Source organism: Castor canadensis, chromosome 9 (genome assembly GCF_047511655.1).
Source record: "Castor canadensis chromosome 9, mCasCan1.hap1v2, whole genome shotgun sequence".
NCBI classification, from domain to species: domain Eukaryota; kingdom Metazoa; phylum Chordata; class Mammalia; order Rodentia; family Castoridae; genus Castor; species Castor canadensis.
Window position 1 is genome coordinate 9,205,482 of NC_133394.1, and position 15,387 is coordinate 9,220,868.

Here is a 15,387-nt window from a genome sequence, read left to right on the forward strand (position 1 = left end):
CCAGCTAATAAATTAAAAAATGATGAAATTATAATGTCACCATTTTACAACCCTGAGTGAAATAAAGGGTCAGTGGCTTATGACACACAAAGAAAGACAAGTAGACAGTGTGCACCTCTGGATGGAAGAACAAACATGGCCTGTGAAGAATCCCTGCTGAGTCAGATCAAACCTCCACATCTGAAGGTCAACTTCCAGCACTTCAGAGGAAAGGAATATGTTAAAACAAAACAAAAAAATGCGTGTGGTTGCAATAAGCAATATTCAGAGTGTGAAAAATTCTACAGATCGCATGAGCTGTGGTTTTGCAATAAATTGCAAAGAAAAACAGAGTGATAGAAGGGAAACCTAAAGCAAAAAAGGGACTTAAAGACAGATTGACCAATTGCAATTTGTAGACTTTAATTGGATTCTGATTGAAAAAAACAAATGGAAGGGGGGAAATCCCTTTATGAAGCAGTTGAGGAAATTTCATCACTGAGTAGATAAGCAGTAATACTAATGAATTATTATTTTACATACATAACTCATTTTATAGATTTGACTCTACCACCCCACTCCTGTATCTACAGTGAGTGTCAGCTACAGGTGGGGGGCCTCAGGGATGATGGTGGAAGGTCCATGTGGGTGTGTGAACAGAAGATTTGCCGTGAGTTGGAAACTGGCAAATCTGGATAAAACTTATCACACTAGTGTACTTTTGTTTAGAATTTTCTACAATAAAACATTAAAAAGAAAAGACAGGGTCTAAGGGCTTTTCTGAGATGAGTAAACTAAAAAAATAAAAAATACCTAGAATTGTGGTGATTCATCCTGTGATTATGAGGAAAGCATATGGCCAAAATGTTCTTGATAAAGAGCAGGGAGACGGTCAACACAGCCTTAACTGAGTCACGGAAGAAACCAGCCTTGGATATCTTCTTATGTAAGAACTGCCTCTGCTGTTTAATCCATTTTGAATCATTTCTGCTATTTGCAGTAGAAACCAGCTTAACCAAGACAGTGGAGAAAAATACATCCATATAGAAAAATGGAAAAAATTAAAAATTATAAAATGTTTTAAAAAGAATGGATCCATGTGAGCGTGGTCTGTAAAAGTGGTACTTTTACAGACGATTTCTGCTCTGTCTCACAGAGTAGAGGGCTCAGTAAAGCAGCGTCCCTTTAAACACACCTTACACCTCAGACTTACGTAGAGTTGATATTGAGATAAATTAAATGCAAAGATAAGGTACCATCCTGCACCTGGGGTCCATGATTAAATCCTTGTAGTTACTGTTTCTCTGTACCTCTCAAACCCTGGGGTTACTAAGCTGGTCAGTGTATCCACTTTCACCTATCTCCTGCCTCAGTTTACTATGGGTGAAAATCTTGGCAATCACACTGCTATCGAATGCTGGACTAGCACTTCTCCCACTACCAGTGATGGTCCCGGCTGCATCTAGCTGCAGAGAAATGCAGTCCACCATCCTAATCTTAGGACTGCTTCCTAGGACCCCGTCCTGGGCCAGGTATCAACCCTTAGAAGCAAGGATTCTTGGGTGGGTGATTTAGTGGGGAATGCTCTCAGAACAGAAGGTAGGAAAAGCAGGACAGAGCAAGGAACATGCTAAATGAGGATGCCATGAAATTTCAGCTAGAAACCAGCTTCAGCTAGTCACAGCCCCCCCCAAAAAACGAACAGCTTCAGCTTGAATTTTTCCTCTAATAAAAGGCACATAGCCTTTTCATCAAGAAGCATATATCTCAAGAAAGCCACCCTAGACAGAGTTAACACAGTGATCCTGAAAGGACAACTGGTTGACCCATAGGCAGCTCTTGGGCATGGCTTGCACTGCAGTTCACCCCACCTTTGTACTGCTGTGGCAGGCAGTCACGGGTCATGGGCTGCACTGGGATGGCAGGGTGGGGTGGTGTAATACTCATAACAGCTGGGGATGAGTGTACCCAGTCAAGGGGATCTAACAGAGCATCAACAGTGTTCTCCACCATTCCCTTTTGTTTTCTTGAGTCAGGGTCCCACTATGTAGCCCAGGCTGGCCTCAAACTCACAATCCTCCTGCCTCAGCCTCCCAAGCACTAAAAGACCTCTTAATCAGGCTGGCTCTGGTCACCCTATCTGAAATTATAATCCAGCCCATCCAGCACTTACAGGCTTCGTATTTTCATTGTTGGCACTTATCAGTGTCTAATTTCTATACAATTTTCTTATTTATCTTACTATCTAGTTCCACTCTAGAATATAAACTGAGTAGTACTTAAAACAGTACCTAGAGTAGGTTGTAGTAGTTAGTGTTTGCTGTATGCATGCATAAACAAATGTTTCCTAGCACAAGTACAGATCCTCAATAAATATTAATTGAACTGAACTGGAAAATATCTGTACAGCCTATGTAATCTACATGGAGAAAGAGCCTATAAATCATCATGCACAGTTTTCCAGTGTTCTTCTTTCTTCAGTAATATTACAGATGTTTGATTGCTTCACATGATATAGGTTGTGTATGTGTTAATATACACCACAGCGTATTATTACTACATACACATCTTAGTGAGTAAAAATGGAAACACTGAAGATTTCCTACTTTTATTTAAATGAGCTCAAGTCAAACTCAATAATCCAGATCTACAAAGAATAAAGTAAAATTAAGGTAAAGCAAGGCTAAAGTGAATACAGGTTGTATACATAACTCAATTATTACACTATATATTTTTTTGGTGGTACTCAGGGCTCTGCACTTGCTAGGCAGGCGCTCTGAGCCACGCCTCCAGCCTGATAACTCAATTCTTATAATATAAAATTTTAATCCAAAGGTCAAACTATTTAAACTCTTTATTGCAATATCATAGTCTGATTTTAGAGAGAAGAAAACTATGAAGACATCTAAAAGCTCAAATCTCTAAACCCAAACACCTACCAGTACATAGCCCAAATCTTTAAGGCACTTTAACATTTTCTACAAAGGCTTTAAAAGCCACGGTTCATAAGAACACAAGAACGCCCTTCAGACACTGGCACTTTTGCTGACCCCTGCGGGCAGGAGATTATCCTTGCTCTGAGGTCACCCCAGAGCCCTCCTGGGCTTCCTCCTGTAGTTCCAGCCCAGCTGAGGGTTCTGAGTCACCTTGAAGTTCTTCTTCTGGTTCCTCACATTCCCTGGGGCTCTGGTTCTCCCCGGTAGCACTGTTGGTTCTGCAGGCCTCAGCGTCATCCGGAGGCTCCTGAGTGACCTCTGGGCTCATTCTGGAGGTGACCTCTGTGGGCTCAGCTGTCGCTGCTTCTGTAACCTCTGGCTCAGCCTCAGCATCCACTGCTGTGGTCCCCAGGGGGAACACCTCTGCACTACCTGGCCAGGCAGAAGCCTCTTCCAGGAGCCCAGCTGCAGGCTCTGCGGTGTCTTCAGCCCCAGACTCCTCAGCGTTGGCTTCAGGTACCTCCAGGGCTTCTGAGCATGCTTCCTGAGCTGCTGCAGCGGTCTCTTGATCACCTTTAAGATTTAGGCAGAGTATTAGTGTAAACAACAGGGGTGCAGTGACACACTGAACAGTCATTTCAAAAGGGGACAGGTCTACCCGTACTGACAGGTGATGTTCTTCAAGGCAGACCGCCAAGTGAAAAAGCAAGGGAAAACACAACGCATTCAGTGCAGGACAAAGGGGGCTAGCGCACAGCCAGACAGCTGCATCCCTAAACGCTCCAGGATTCAGACAAACTGGTGTCACTGATTGCCTCTTGGGAGAGAAAATGGGGCTCTACTTTCCTGTCAACTCTTTTGAACTCAAAAAAATTACACATCTTCCTTACTAAATAGTAAGACCATAAAAATTCAACCTTCCATGTGAGATAGTATGGACAAGTAGCCCAGGAATGAGGTACTGACTCTGAGGAAACCACTAATACTCTCTCGAACTCCTTTTATCAAGTGAAGACTGACTAAAATAATGTGTAGGACATGAGTCTCCAAACCAGTGAAGTGCTAGGCGAATGCAATATTTCCTTTTTATTATCAACAGCCTTGTCATATTACAGTCAGTAGGATTTATTGATGATATTGTTTCTTATTGTTGTCATAAATAAAAGGTTAAAGCTGATTCATGAGCAGCTGTCATCTCTGTCCATAAATAGTGACTGAAGTAACTGATCATAATGACATTACAGTGAGATGGAAAAAATATGGCTTAAAGTAAGCAGTTTAAGAGATAAAAGAAAGGCGGGTGCCAGTGGCTCACGCCTGTAATCCTAGCTACTCAGAAGGCAGAGATCAGGAGGTTGGCAGTTCAAAGCCAGCTAGGGCAAACAGCTCAAGAGACCCTATGAAAATACTCATCATACTCCGCTGGGGGAGAGGCTCAAGTGGTGGAGTGCCTGCATAGCAAGCGTGAGGCCCTGAGTTCAAACCCCAGTGCCATCAAAAAATAAATCAAAGAACAGTAATAAAAAATTAAGTACACAGTTTAAGGCAACTGAGGGACCCAATAGGCACGGCGGATTGTACTGATGTCACAAGTGCTTTGAACAAAGGTGGACACAGGATGGTCTTAGCCAAAACTGAAACAAATATTAACATTATAATTTAAAACAGGAACGAGGGAAATGAAGGTTAAGCTGCCGAGAGAGATACTGGAATTATGCCTGTGTGAATGGATGCCTGAGTAGGGAAAAAATATTGTCACATAAGAAGTCAAAGCCACTTGTCAGCAGTAAAGTGGAAGACATATTCATTTATCAAAAGCACTTGTCCAAAACATTTAACAAAATTCTTTGGGTTTCGGTTGGGCTTTTCCTTCCTGAATGAACTAGACAGAGCCATTCTCTGTCTAGAAGTAAATCAGCAAAAGCAAGTTGTGTTCATTGTTAGGCAAGAATGAAGGGAATTAGTGCCTCAAAAATAATAAAATAATTAAGAAATTCACTTTACCTGGAAGTGGATGTAACTCTGCTTTTGGTTTTTCTCTCAAATTTGTTACATGGTCTGTGTGTTTGGGTTGCTCTGATGTGACAGTCTTGTAAGTCTGAAGAAAGAAAGAAAATGTGTGCTTAGTTGTGTGTCTTGAGCTTTAAAATAAAATTCATCATGACAAGTTCAAAGGTGTATACAATTCTCCATAAAATCGACATTAGAAGTTTAAAATATAATCCCAGTGCAACAAAGAGAAATCAGTGCACAGCACTCATTCTTTTACTTCTCTTAAGAAACCTTTGCCGAGCCAGGCACCAGAGGCTGACACCCATAACTGCAGCTACTTGGGAGGCTGAGATCAGGATCACGGTTCAAGGTCAGCTCAGGTAAAGAGCTTATAAGACCATCTCCAAAATAAACAGAGTAAAATGGACTGGAGGTGTGGCTCGAGAGGTAGAGCGCCTGCTTTGCAAGCATGAAACCTTGATTTCAAACTCTCTTCCCACCAAAAAAAAAAAAGAAAAAGAAACCTTTTCCATTAAGTAGGATGCTTTAAAAAAGGAGAGAAACATGCTCTCATGGGAGTCAAAGATAATTGAAAACATGCACAGTAACTAAAAAGATGAAGACAAAGAAGAAATAAACCCTGCATGGTGCTTCATGCCTTTAATCCCAGCACTAGAGAGGCTGAGGCCGAAGAATTCCAAATTTCAGACCAGTCTGGGCTACATATTAAGACCATTTCAAAAAACAAAACAAAAACCCCTGCGTGCACATGCTTACGGCACCTTCATTTGTAACAGACGAATAACTGAATCAGCCCAGGTAACCAATGATAAATGGATGGTCAATCCTTAATCCAGACGTCCTCTGCCTGTCACGTGGGCCACTGCTCAGTACCAAAAAGGACAACAGTGAATAAGACAACAATTCTGATGACTGCACAGGTAATTAGGTAATTATGCTGGGAGAGAAACGGCCAGCCTTTTTTATTTTCCATTTATGTAAATAACATTCTTGAAATGACAAAAACCTAGATACAGGAGGAAGGTGGGGGGAACAGAAAATGACAATACAGAGGATGCTCGGGGAGATGGAACTGCTTCGTGGCTTGACAGTGGTAGTTAATACATGAGTCTAGATGTGACAAAATTGCACAGAATTACACACTCACACACAATGAGTGCACATCGTAATACTAGTGAAATCTGAGTAAGATTGGTCCCTTTTCCAGCTGTGATGTATTACAGTTTTAGAAGATTTTATCACCTGGGGAAACCAGGTAAAGGCTGTATGGCTCCTCTCTGTAGTTTTTCTTAGAACTAGCATGTGAATCTCATTTATCTTACAATATAAAACTCTTCAAGATCTTCCAAAATGACAGTTAGATCCTAACAAAGGTTTTCTTTTCTTTTTCCCCTTTAGTGGGACTGGGGTTTGAACTTAGGTCTTTGCACTCAGCAAAGCAGGTGCTCTATGGTTTAGTTTGCTCTGGTTATTTTTGGAGATGCGGTCTTGCAAACTGTTTGCCTGAACTGGTTTTGAACCTCGATCCTCCCAATCTTAGGCTTCCAAGTAGCTAGGGTCACAGGCATCAGCCACGGGAATGGAGATTTCTTAGGTAATCTAGGATTCATCATAAAAACCTGTAATTTCATATTCAAGTAGCCTTCTTTGGTCTGTATTCATGTTGGACAATCATATTTAGTAAATGAAAATCAAGGGCTGAGGGTGTGGATCAGTAGTACAGTGACTGCTTAGCATGTGGGAAGCCTGGGTTTAATCTCTAGCATACAAAATAAATAACTGAAAATTTTGTTATTGAGAAAATATTATATGTATTAATTAAGCTTTTTAAGAAAAATGTTGTGCCAGGTCCACATGTGTAATCCCAGCTACTCAGGAGGTGAGCAGAAGGAGCAAGGAAAACACATGTTGACTTACACAAAAATGTCAATTGTCATTCCTGATGATCCTATGTGCTCTTCAGACTTCAAAAGCCACAGGACTCAAGTCTGAATTCATCGAACCCTGGGGGTTCATTATAAGAGGGCCACTTTTATATCACTACCCCCCAACCCGAGGTTAGGGATTTCCCATTTCTATGATACAGCTAGCCCATTTGTTAACATTTTGACTTTCTTTCTTCTTTTTTTTTTAGGTGCTGGGGTTTGAACTCAGGGCCTCACACTTGCTAAGCAGGCTCTCTACACTTGAGCCACTCCACCAGCCCTCTGACTTCTTGAGACTGAAAGTTCTAAAGGTTAGAATATGTACTCTAGTCTGGCCATTTGACACAGTCCTGTGAAACTGCTCCTACTTACAACTAAAAATCCCTTTGTGCATATCTCTATGGGGTCAAACCTACGTACAGTGACTGCATACTCATGGTTTCTGGGGAATTTATGATTATTGAATTTTTATTCAGATTAGATTTTCGATTTAGAAAGTTTATGACCAAATGGAGAATGATTCAGGGTCTTATTTTAGTTAACTCGTGAATGCTCTGGTGTCTTAGCTGGAAAATCATATTAAGAGCTTTATCTTGGGGCTGGGTGCAGCTCAGCAGCAGAGCTGAGTTCGAGCCCCAGCACACAAATAAGGAAGCTTGGCTGACAGTGGTTACCTGCAAGGAATGGGCAGGCGACTTGAGAAGAAAACATTTTTATTTATTTATTTTTAAAAATTTTTATTTTTTTATTATTCATATGTGCATACAATGCTTGGATCATTAAGAAAATATTTTTAATTTTACATATCTGTTCTGAATTTTTTTTTACTTATATGACTTTTTAAAAACAATATAATTATATGAAATATGGAACAAATAAAACTAAGGAGACATTAAAAAAGGGCAGGGGGGAGGGAGAGATAAGAAGTGGAACGCACAGGGATTTTTCAGGAAGAAAAACTACTCTACATGAAACTGTAACGGTGGGGCCACATCACAAGCCAGAGAATACACAATGCAAAGACTGAACCCCAGTGCAATGTCTGGAGCTCCATAATCTGTTTCGACATTGACTCGTCAGTTGTCACGAAAGGACCAGTTAAAGCAAGACACCAACACAGAAAAGGAAGAGCAACAGCGTTCATTACTTTCTGTGTGTTTTTTCCCTTGTGCTCGGGATCAAACTAAGGCTTCACAAATGCTGAACAAGTGCTCCACCACTGAGCTCCACCGCAGCCTGATTTTTATAGAAAAATGAGCAGGAGGCTGGGTCACAGCTCAGTGGTACAGTGCTTGCCTACCATGCATGAGGCCCTGGGTTTGATCCCAGTACTAAAAACAAGTCACTTGTATTAGTGAAATTATGAAAAGTTGATTTTAAGGGCAGGGCATGGTGGTGCACACCTAGAATCCCAGTTACTTGGCAAGTAGAGACCAGCAGGTTCATAGTGTAAGGTCACTTGGGCAAAAAATTAGTGAGACCCCATCTCAATCAACAAACAGGAAATAGTGGTCCACTCCTGCAATCCTAGCAATGTGGGAGGCATAAGTAGAAGGATCACCATTCAAGGTCAGCCCCCAACAAAAGACCCTATTTGAAAAAGAACTTAAAGCAAAACAGGCTGGGGGTGTGGCTCGTGTGCGCGTTACAGCCTCTGCTTTGCAAGTGAGAGGCCTGAGTTAAAAACCCAAGTACCAAGAAAAGGGGAAGTGGAAGGGGAGGGGAGAGCAGGGAAGGGGAGGGGAGGGGAGGGCAGGGAAGGGGAGGGGAGAAAGAAAGAAAGAAAGAAATGTTTATCTTTTTTCTTTTTGGCAGTACTGGAGATTGAACTGAGGGCCTCCAGCTTGCTAGGCAAGCACTCCACCACTTGAGTCATGCCCCAATCCAAAAAGAAGGGTCTGTTTATTTTGATGGCACTAGGGTTTGAACTCAGAGCCTGACACTTGCTAGGCAGGTGCTCCTACCACTTCAGTCACTCTGCCAGCCCCAGAAACATTGATTTTTATACTTAGAAAAATGTATCGCTCCTCAGCCCTTTGGCTAAGATCAAGTGTAGTATACCTAGAAAAATCTGAGCCAGGCGCTGGTGGTTCGCACCTGTAATCCTAGCTACTTGGATGGCTGAGACTGGGAGGACTGCAGTTGGAGGCCAATCTGAGCAAACAGTTTATGGACTGGAGGAGTGGCTCAAGCAATAGAGCACCTGCCTTGCTCTGAGTTCAAATCCCAGTCCTACCCAAAAAAGAAAAAGAAAAATCTTTATAATTGTGTGGTTATTATATTCTCATGAAAATAACTGTATTTCTAACGACGAGGTACTTTCCAATGGGCGTGCTTAAAACTCCTCGGACCTACTCCCACACCTGATCTTAACTTTGCTCTGGGTTACACCACAGGCTGTAAGGTACAGGAATTCCTGAGCTCTACAGTTCTTGAAACACTTACATAATATCCACCAGCACTGATTGTGACGCCCACGACCAGATAGTAAGTCATATTGGCTCCAAACGGTCCAGGTTTGCTGGATGACATCCGGCGAAGAGACGCTGGGGAAGCAAGTTCAAGCACAGTTAGCCTCGTGCCTTCCGCAGAGATTCTCAACACCCGGCCAAAAGCACATCTGCTCCCGAGCCCAGACTCGACACCAGGTGACCCCAGCCTGCGGGAGCACGGCCCGAGTCACCAGGCAGGCTCCTGACGGCCTGGCACCTGACACCGGCTCACGAGCCACCTTCTCCTGGGAGGGTGCGGGTGCGGCAGGCGCGTGGCAAAAGCCAGATGGCCGCAAAGGAGCAAAGGGGTCCGACCACCGCAGCACGCCCGCACAGGACGTGGGGAAACGCTTCTTTTTCACTGTTTCTTCTCTCTCTTTTCGTTTTCCCCCAGATCTCCCTCTGAGAAGCAAGAAAATGACCAGTATTCAAAATACCTATAAAATCTCTTCTTTCTTTCTCTCTGGCTTTCTTTTCTTTCTACTATTTATCTACCTTTCTACCTACCTTCTATCTAGACATATATACCTAAAATTGAATAAATTTTGCTCCTAAGGGCTGTGAGTATAGCTCAGTGGTAGAACACACAATTACCCATGTAAGGCCCTGGGTTCAATCCCCAGTACTGAAAAAAAAGGAGTTTGCATTTTTTATATGTTGAATAAGACACTGATCTTGAAATCCAAGCTATCTCTATAAATCTGTAATACAAATGTTTTCTAATACTATATAAAGCAAATGGGCAGATAAAAGTCCATTTAAGCCAAATGTGTAACAAGATTGCATCTGAAACAGAAGTGCAATTCTGTAAAACTCACAGAAATCCATAAAAGTAAGGTATTATTATATTTAAGCATATTTATTTTGTAGTGCTAGGATTTGGTTATACTATAATGCCTTCAATTGAAATTTTACAACCAACTCAAAGCTGGAAGAAGCTTAAGTTTCATATAGCTTATATTCTTTTTAAAGACAAAGAAATGGAGACATTTATGTATTCATTCAACAAATGTGAGCACTTACTATGTGTGAGAAGTTGTGATAAGCATAATTGTTCATCAAATATAAACAAGACAAAATATGTGCCCTAGCCTCAAGCAGCTCACAGTCTAAAAAGAGGGCTATATGTACAGAAATAATTATAGACAAATAAATGTGACACAGTGTGACAAAATGCAATAAATGCTAAGCTGCTGAAAATGCTGAGGCAAATAATTCAGCTGCAATTGAAGAGACATGACCTGAGTTTCAAAGCAAAGTAAAACTGCACAGCTGGGCGCTGGTGGCTCACACCTGTAATCCCAGCTACTCAGGAGGCAGCGATCGGGAAGGATCTCAGTTCCACACCAGTCTGGGAAAAATAGTTCATGAGACCCTATCTCAAAAAGCCCATCACAAAAAAAGGGCTAGAGGAGTGGCTCAAGGTGTAGGCCCTGAGTTCAAACCCCCTGTACCGCCCTCCCCCCTCCTAAAATACATCCCGAGCCCAGGATTTCGCCTGTAATCCCAGCTACTCCGGAGGTGAAAGATCATGGTTTGTGGTCAGCCTGGGAAAAAAACATTAGCGAGACCTCCATCTCAACCAATAAGCCAGGCACCATGGTGCAAGCCCCTACCATCCCAGCAACAACGGAGGCATAGGTAGGAGGATAGCAGTTTGAGGCTGGCCCCAGGCAAAAATGGGGGACCCTACATGAAAAATAACTAAAGCAAAAAAGGGCTGGCGGTACGGCTGAAGTAGCAGGGCGCTTGCCTAGCAAGCATGAGACCCTGAGTTCAAACCTCAGTACCACTGAAAGGTAAGAAAGAAAAGAGAGAAAAGAAAGAAAATAGAGTGTGAGCCTGTGTGTGCCTCGAACTCCCAGGTGCTTGGAAGGCTACATCCAGCAGGAAGATCACTTGGGGCTAGGAGTTCCGGGCCAGCCTGGGCCATATAGCTAGACCCCAATTCTTAAAAGCAAAAAAAAAAAAAAAAAATTTAGCTATTATTTTTCTCAACCAGACAGAAATATCAAAAAAGTTGTTTGTTTGTTTGTTTTGGGGGGGATTGAACCCAGGGTTTCCTGCACACCAGGCCAAGCCTCTATCACTAAGTAGACTCAAAATACCCCAGAAAAATTTCATGAAACAGAAATAAAGAAAATTATCAGTGATTTAAGTTGACTTAAATACATTTTTTGGTTAAGTTATTTAAAATAGCAATGAAATGGGAAATACTCAACAGGGATCACTTACCTAGACAAATTTGTGTTTTCAATGTGAAACAAATACACATGATCTCTGCAGAATATTTACCTACACCAGGCAATATTTGCAACAAAGTACGTGAAAACACAGCAAACACCCTGTATAAGACTATTCCAGATAGTGCAAAGTGGGAAAGGGAAAATGCATGGTGTGTGTGTGTGGGAAGATCCAGAAGCTGTATGGTTGTACCCTCCTATAATCCTGGCACTGAGGAGGATTAGCTGTTCCAGGCCAGCCTGCCTACTTAGCAGACCTTGTCTCAATAAAACAGAAAACAAAACACACCAAGAAGAGATATTTCACTAACATGTAAATACTGGTGTTCACTGTGGTAAGATTATAGGTGACTTGTATTTTCTATTGTCTTCTTATCTTTTCCCAGTGAATACTATAAGCCTAAATTACTTATTCAGTAACAAGTTACATTCTTAGGGTTCGGGGTATGGCTTGAGGCTTGAGTGGTAAAGCGCCTGCCTAGCAAGCACCAGGTCTGAGTTTTAACCCCAGTTAGAAAGAAATACATTTTTAAAAGCAAAAAGGAGAGAAAAATTTGATGACAGTTAAAATTTTTTATTATCATATTATCGTTGTACTGGGGGTACATTGTGACATTTACAAAAGTGCTTACGCTGTATCACAGTTGAATTCACCCCTCCATCTTTCTCCTTTAAAATTCTACCCTTCAAAAAACTGAAATAATTCTAGTTTTTATCAAAGTAGAAAGTACCAATAAAACATTAATTAATGCTCACAAATGACCTTTCCGGTCAATGCTAGTTCTTAAACTAAATCAGTGCTACAAAAATAGTAATTAGATGTGCGTTAAAGAAAGAACGCTACCATTAACAACGGGAATTGCCAACTACAAATTTCGGATTTTAAAACTACTTTTATTTTGCCTCACGTTGGGGAGGGAATTATCCAAAACTTGTGCACCTGCGAAAACAAAGTGTCTCTGCTTGTAAGATGTGGGTGACGGATGCAGGCCACGGCCAGGGCCAAGTTCATTTCTTCTCCCTTCCATTAGAACAGCCCGTTATTTTCAGTTGAAAAGCAATGGCGTGTCTGAACTTCACAGGTGGAGGGAAAACGGCTCTCCCTTACTCCACATAACGATCGAGGAACGGGAACCTTCCTTGGTACCTGGTGGAACTTCCTCCCCCAGCACTTTGGTTGGTTTTGTGTTTTTTGAGACAGTCTCACTATGTAGCCCATGCTGTGCTTGAACTCACGACCCTCCTGCCTCAGCCAACAGAGTGCTGGGATTACAGTTGTGTACCACCGAGCGCGGCTTTCCCACCGGCATTTTAGAAGGCAGGTAAGGCTAGGTGGGCAGGTCTCCCTCCCACGCTGCGCACCAGCACAGGGGTGCCCAAAGTGTGGGGGAGAGGACTGGGCCGCACGCCTATAATCGCAGCACTCGGGGAGACTGAGTCAGGAGGAGCCCGAGATCAAGGCCAGCCTGGGCTACATAGCGAGACTGTCTAAAACCAAAAATAAAATAACCTCACAAAAAACCCCTGACCCAAGGAACTGTCCGCGGAGTTTCTCTCTGTCCCCAGCTGCGTCGGGAAGGCGGGTGCGGTGAGGGACAGCCTCCCCGGGCTGCGTGTGATGGAAAGGGGGTGGGGGTCCCCGGGCTGGGGGTGGAAGGCCATCTTCCTCGCTCGCACCCACTAGACAGCCCCTGGGGGCCGGGCACCGCGGCGGGCGCTTTCCCGCGCCGGCCTTCACCGCGCCAGCCTCGGGCTCGCACCGCCGCCCCTCCAGGAAACCTCAGCACCGGGAGCCGCCGGCCCCTGGGCGACCTGCAAGGACAGTGGCCGCGGCGGCTTCCCCTCGGGGAGCTCGGCCCGGGTGATTTGCCCCGCAACCCCCGCGTTCAGCGCCTCCACCGCACCCGCTCCGCGCGCACAACGCGTGCCGGCAACGGACTCGGTGTGCAAAGTGGCAAGCTACTCCTCGAAGTCCCTCAACGCCACCCTAACTCACCAGTCACGGCCACCCATGTGGCCACTAACTGGACGCAAACCACCTGCCCGCGGTCGGGATTCGAACCCGGTAACTCCAATGTGGACTCCCTACTTCCGAAGTCTCAAGAACTTTGGGGCGTCTGCTCCAAGCCCCCCGCCCCCAGGCTCCTGCTGCTCGGGCCGGATTTGGGGACCTGCGCCCGAGCCACCTGTGCTCGGCCTGGAGCGCCCGAGGCGCCGGCACTCACCGTCCTTCCCGAGCGGCGCGGGGCCGGGCGCCCTGCGGGGCAGCGCCAGGGTCTTAGAGACCGCCCTGCGCAGGTACATCGCGGCGGCAGCGCTCTGCACTGGACCCCGCGCGGGAGCCGCGAGCGGGACGCGGGGCGGGGCGCGCAGGCGGACACGCCCCATCCCGGGGAGGGGCGCCGTCCCCGCCCCGCCCCGCCCCGCCCCGGCCCCGCCGGCGCCAAAGCCCAGGGCTGCATCTCCGAAAAGGGATCTCGCGGGAAACGGTTCTGCTCCACTGAGCGCAACTTCCAGCAGGGTGGAAATCCTGCACACGCATCGGGTTCATATAGACGTGGCTCACCGTGGCCCGTGCACCCTGCACCCGGTTTATGTCACTCGCTCCGCGAGCTCCAGGAGAGGAAAGGGTGGCTAGCCTCCCATTTAGTCCTGAGAAAATCCCCAATGGCTGAATTTCTAGGCAAGTCCCTGTTAACCGACTTTCAACACCAAACGCGTTTAATTTTCCTTTATGGGATGTGAAATTCGCATTTCCAAGTCAATAAAAAATTCTAAATTACTAGCTGCTTCTTCCAGACATCAATTGCTTGCCTCATTGTGGCTAGCAGAATTCGTTATGGTTTGAATATGGAAACCAGTAATTTATAACATTTTCTAAATGATTTATCTGTGGAAGGAACCGTTTCCTACCATAATAATCCCTTATGTATGCTTGGCACTTGACAGTTTATAAAGTGCCTCCGCTGTCTCTTACAATTCTCACTCCAATGCTCTCAGAGAAGTGGCAATTATTTCCTTTAGCAAATGACTTCACTAAGGGGTGAGGAAATGTGGAAGGATGAGAGAGAGAGAGAGAGAATAACACTTCTAGCTCCAAGTTCTGGCATGTAGCAGACACAATATTTAGAATAAGCATTCATCTCAGAAATGACAGTCCCCACATGAAGTGTACAAGCCAGGGTCAGACTGCTTCTTTGATAAGCAGAGTGTTATAGGATGGGGGTGTGGCTCAGTGGTGGAACACATGTTACGCAGGGGAAGGAAGGAAGGAGGGAGGGAAATTAACTCCCTGATGATTAAAAATCAGTACAAGAGCAATTAGGTAATCTGTAGTTCATGAGAGGTCAAGATCAGCTGCCAAGCAGTAAAAGGGGCTAGATCCTAGACCCTTCACCAAGAGCTGGTAGTACTGAAAATAGAAAAACAGATTAGTGCACTTGCTACACTGGACCAGCATCAAGTGCCCTGCTCTAGCAAGGAGACTGGTGGTACAGAATATTTAATGAACTGCTAGGAGCTAGTACAGATTGACAAACCACGTGTGTGGACTCCAGCAGCTCACTTTTTCCTTGGTGAACTTAAGGCTGAATTTTGGCTTTGCTGCCAGGGATAGAAAATAGTCAATGGCAGTAAATGCATGTTCAGTGAACACATGGACGCACGGTATTATTTCTGTATGTTGTAGGCATCAAATCCCAAACCGTAATCTTTCTCAGTAGACCTTTATAAAGGTGGCTCCCAGTGCATTGCTCTAAGTTCCCTTCAGAATTCAGTTGTAAAATGTCAGGTGTGGTGG

At 44.3% G+C, this 15,387-nt stretch overlaps 1 protein-coding gene across 1 annotated transcript; it reads right to left on the reverse strand.

The window, feature by feature from the left end:
* Positions 1-2,815: 2,815 nt before the first annotated feature.
* On the reverse strand, positions 2,816-13,948 carry Mgarp (mitochondria localized glutamic acid rich protein). Its single transcript, XM_020171502.2, has 4 exons — positions 13,814-13,948; positions 9,299-9,399; positions 4,920-5,013; positions 2,816-3,488 (listed from the first exon to the last, which is right to left on the reverse strand). Exons 1-4 carry the CDS (start codon positions 13,890-13,892, stop codon positions 3,046-3,048), a joined length of 717 nt encoding a protein of 238 aa, XP_020027091.2. The 5' UTR covers positions 13,893-13,948; the 3' UTR covers positions 2,816-3,045.
* Between the last annotated feature and the right edge of the window lie 1,439 nt (positions 13,949-15,387).

Excerpts from the sequence above, each read along its gene's own strand:
- Mgarp (XM_020171502.2), bottom strand. The coding sequence starts at position 13,892 with ATGTACCTGCGCAGGGCGGTCTCTAAGACCCTGGCGCTGCCCCGCAGG. Across the intron at positions 9,400-13,813 it reads CGCGCCGCTCGGGAAGGACG|CGTCTCTTCGCCGGATGTCA; the intron begins GTGAGTGCCGGC and ends TTGCTTCCCCAG. Across the intron at positions 5,014-9,298 it reads TCAGTGCTGGTGGATATTAT|ACTTACAAGACTGTCACATC; the intron begins GTAAGTGTTTCA and ends TTCTTTCTTCAG.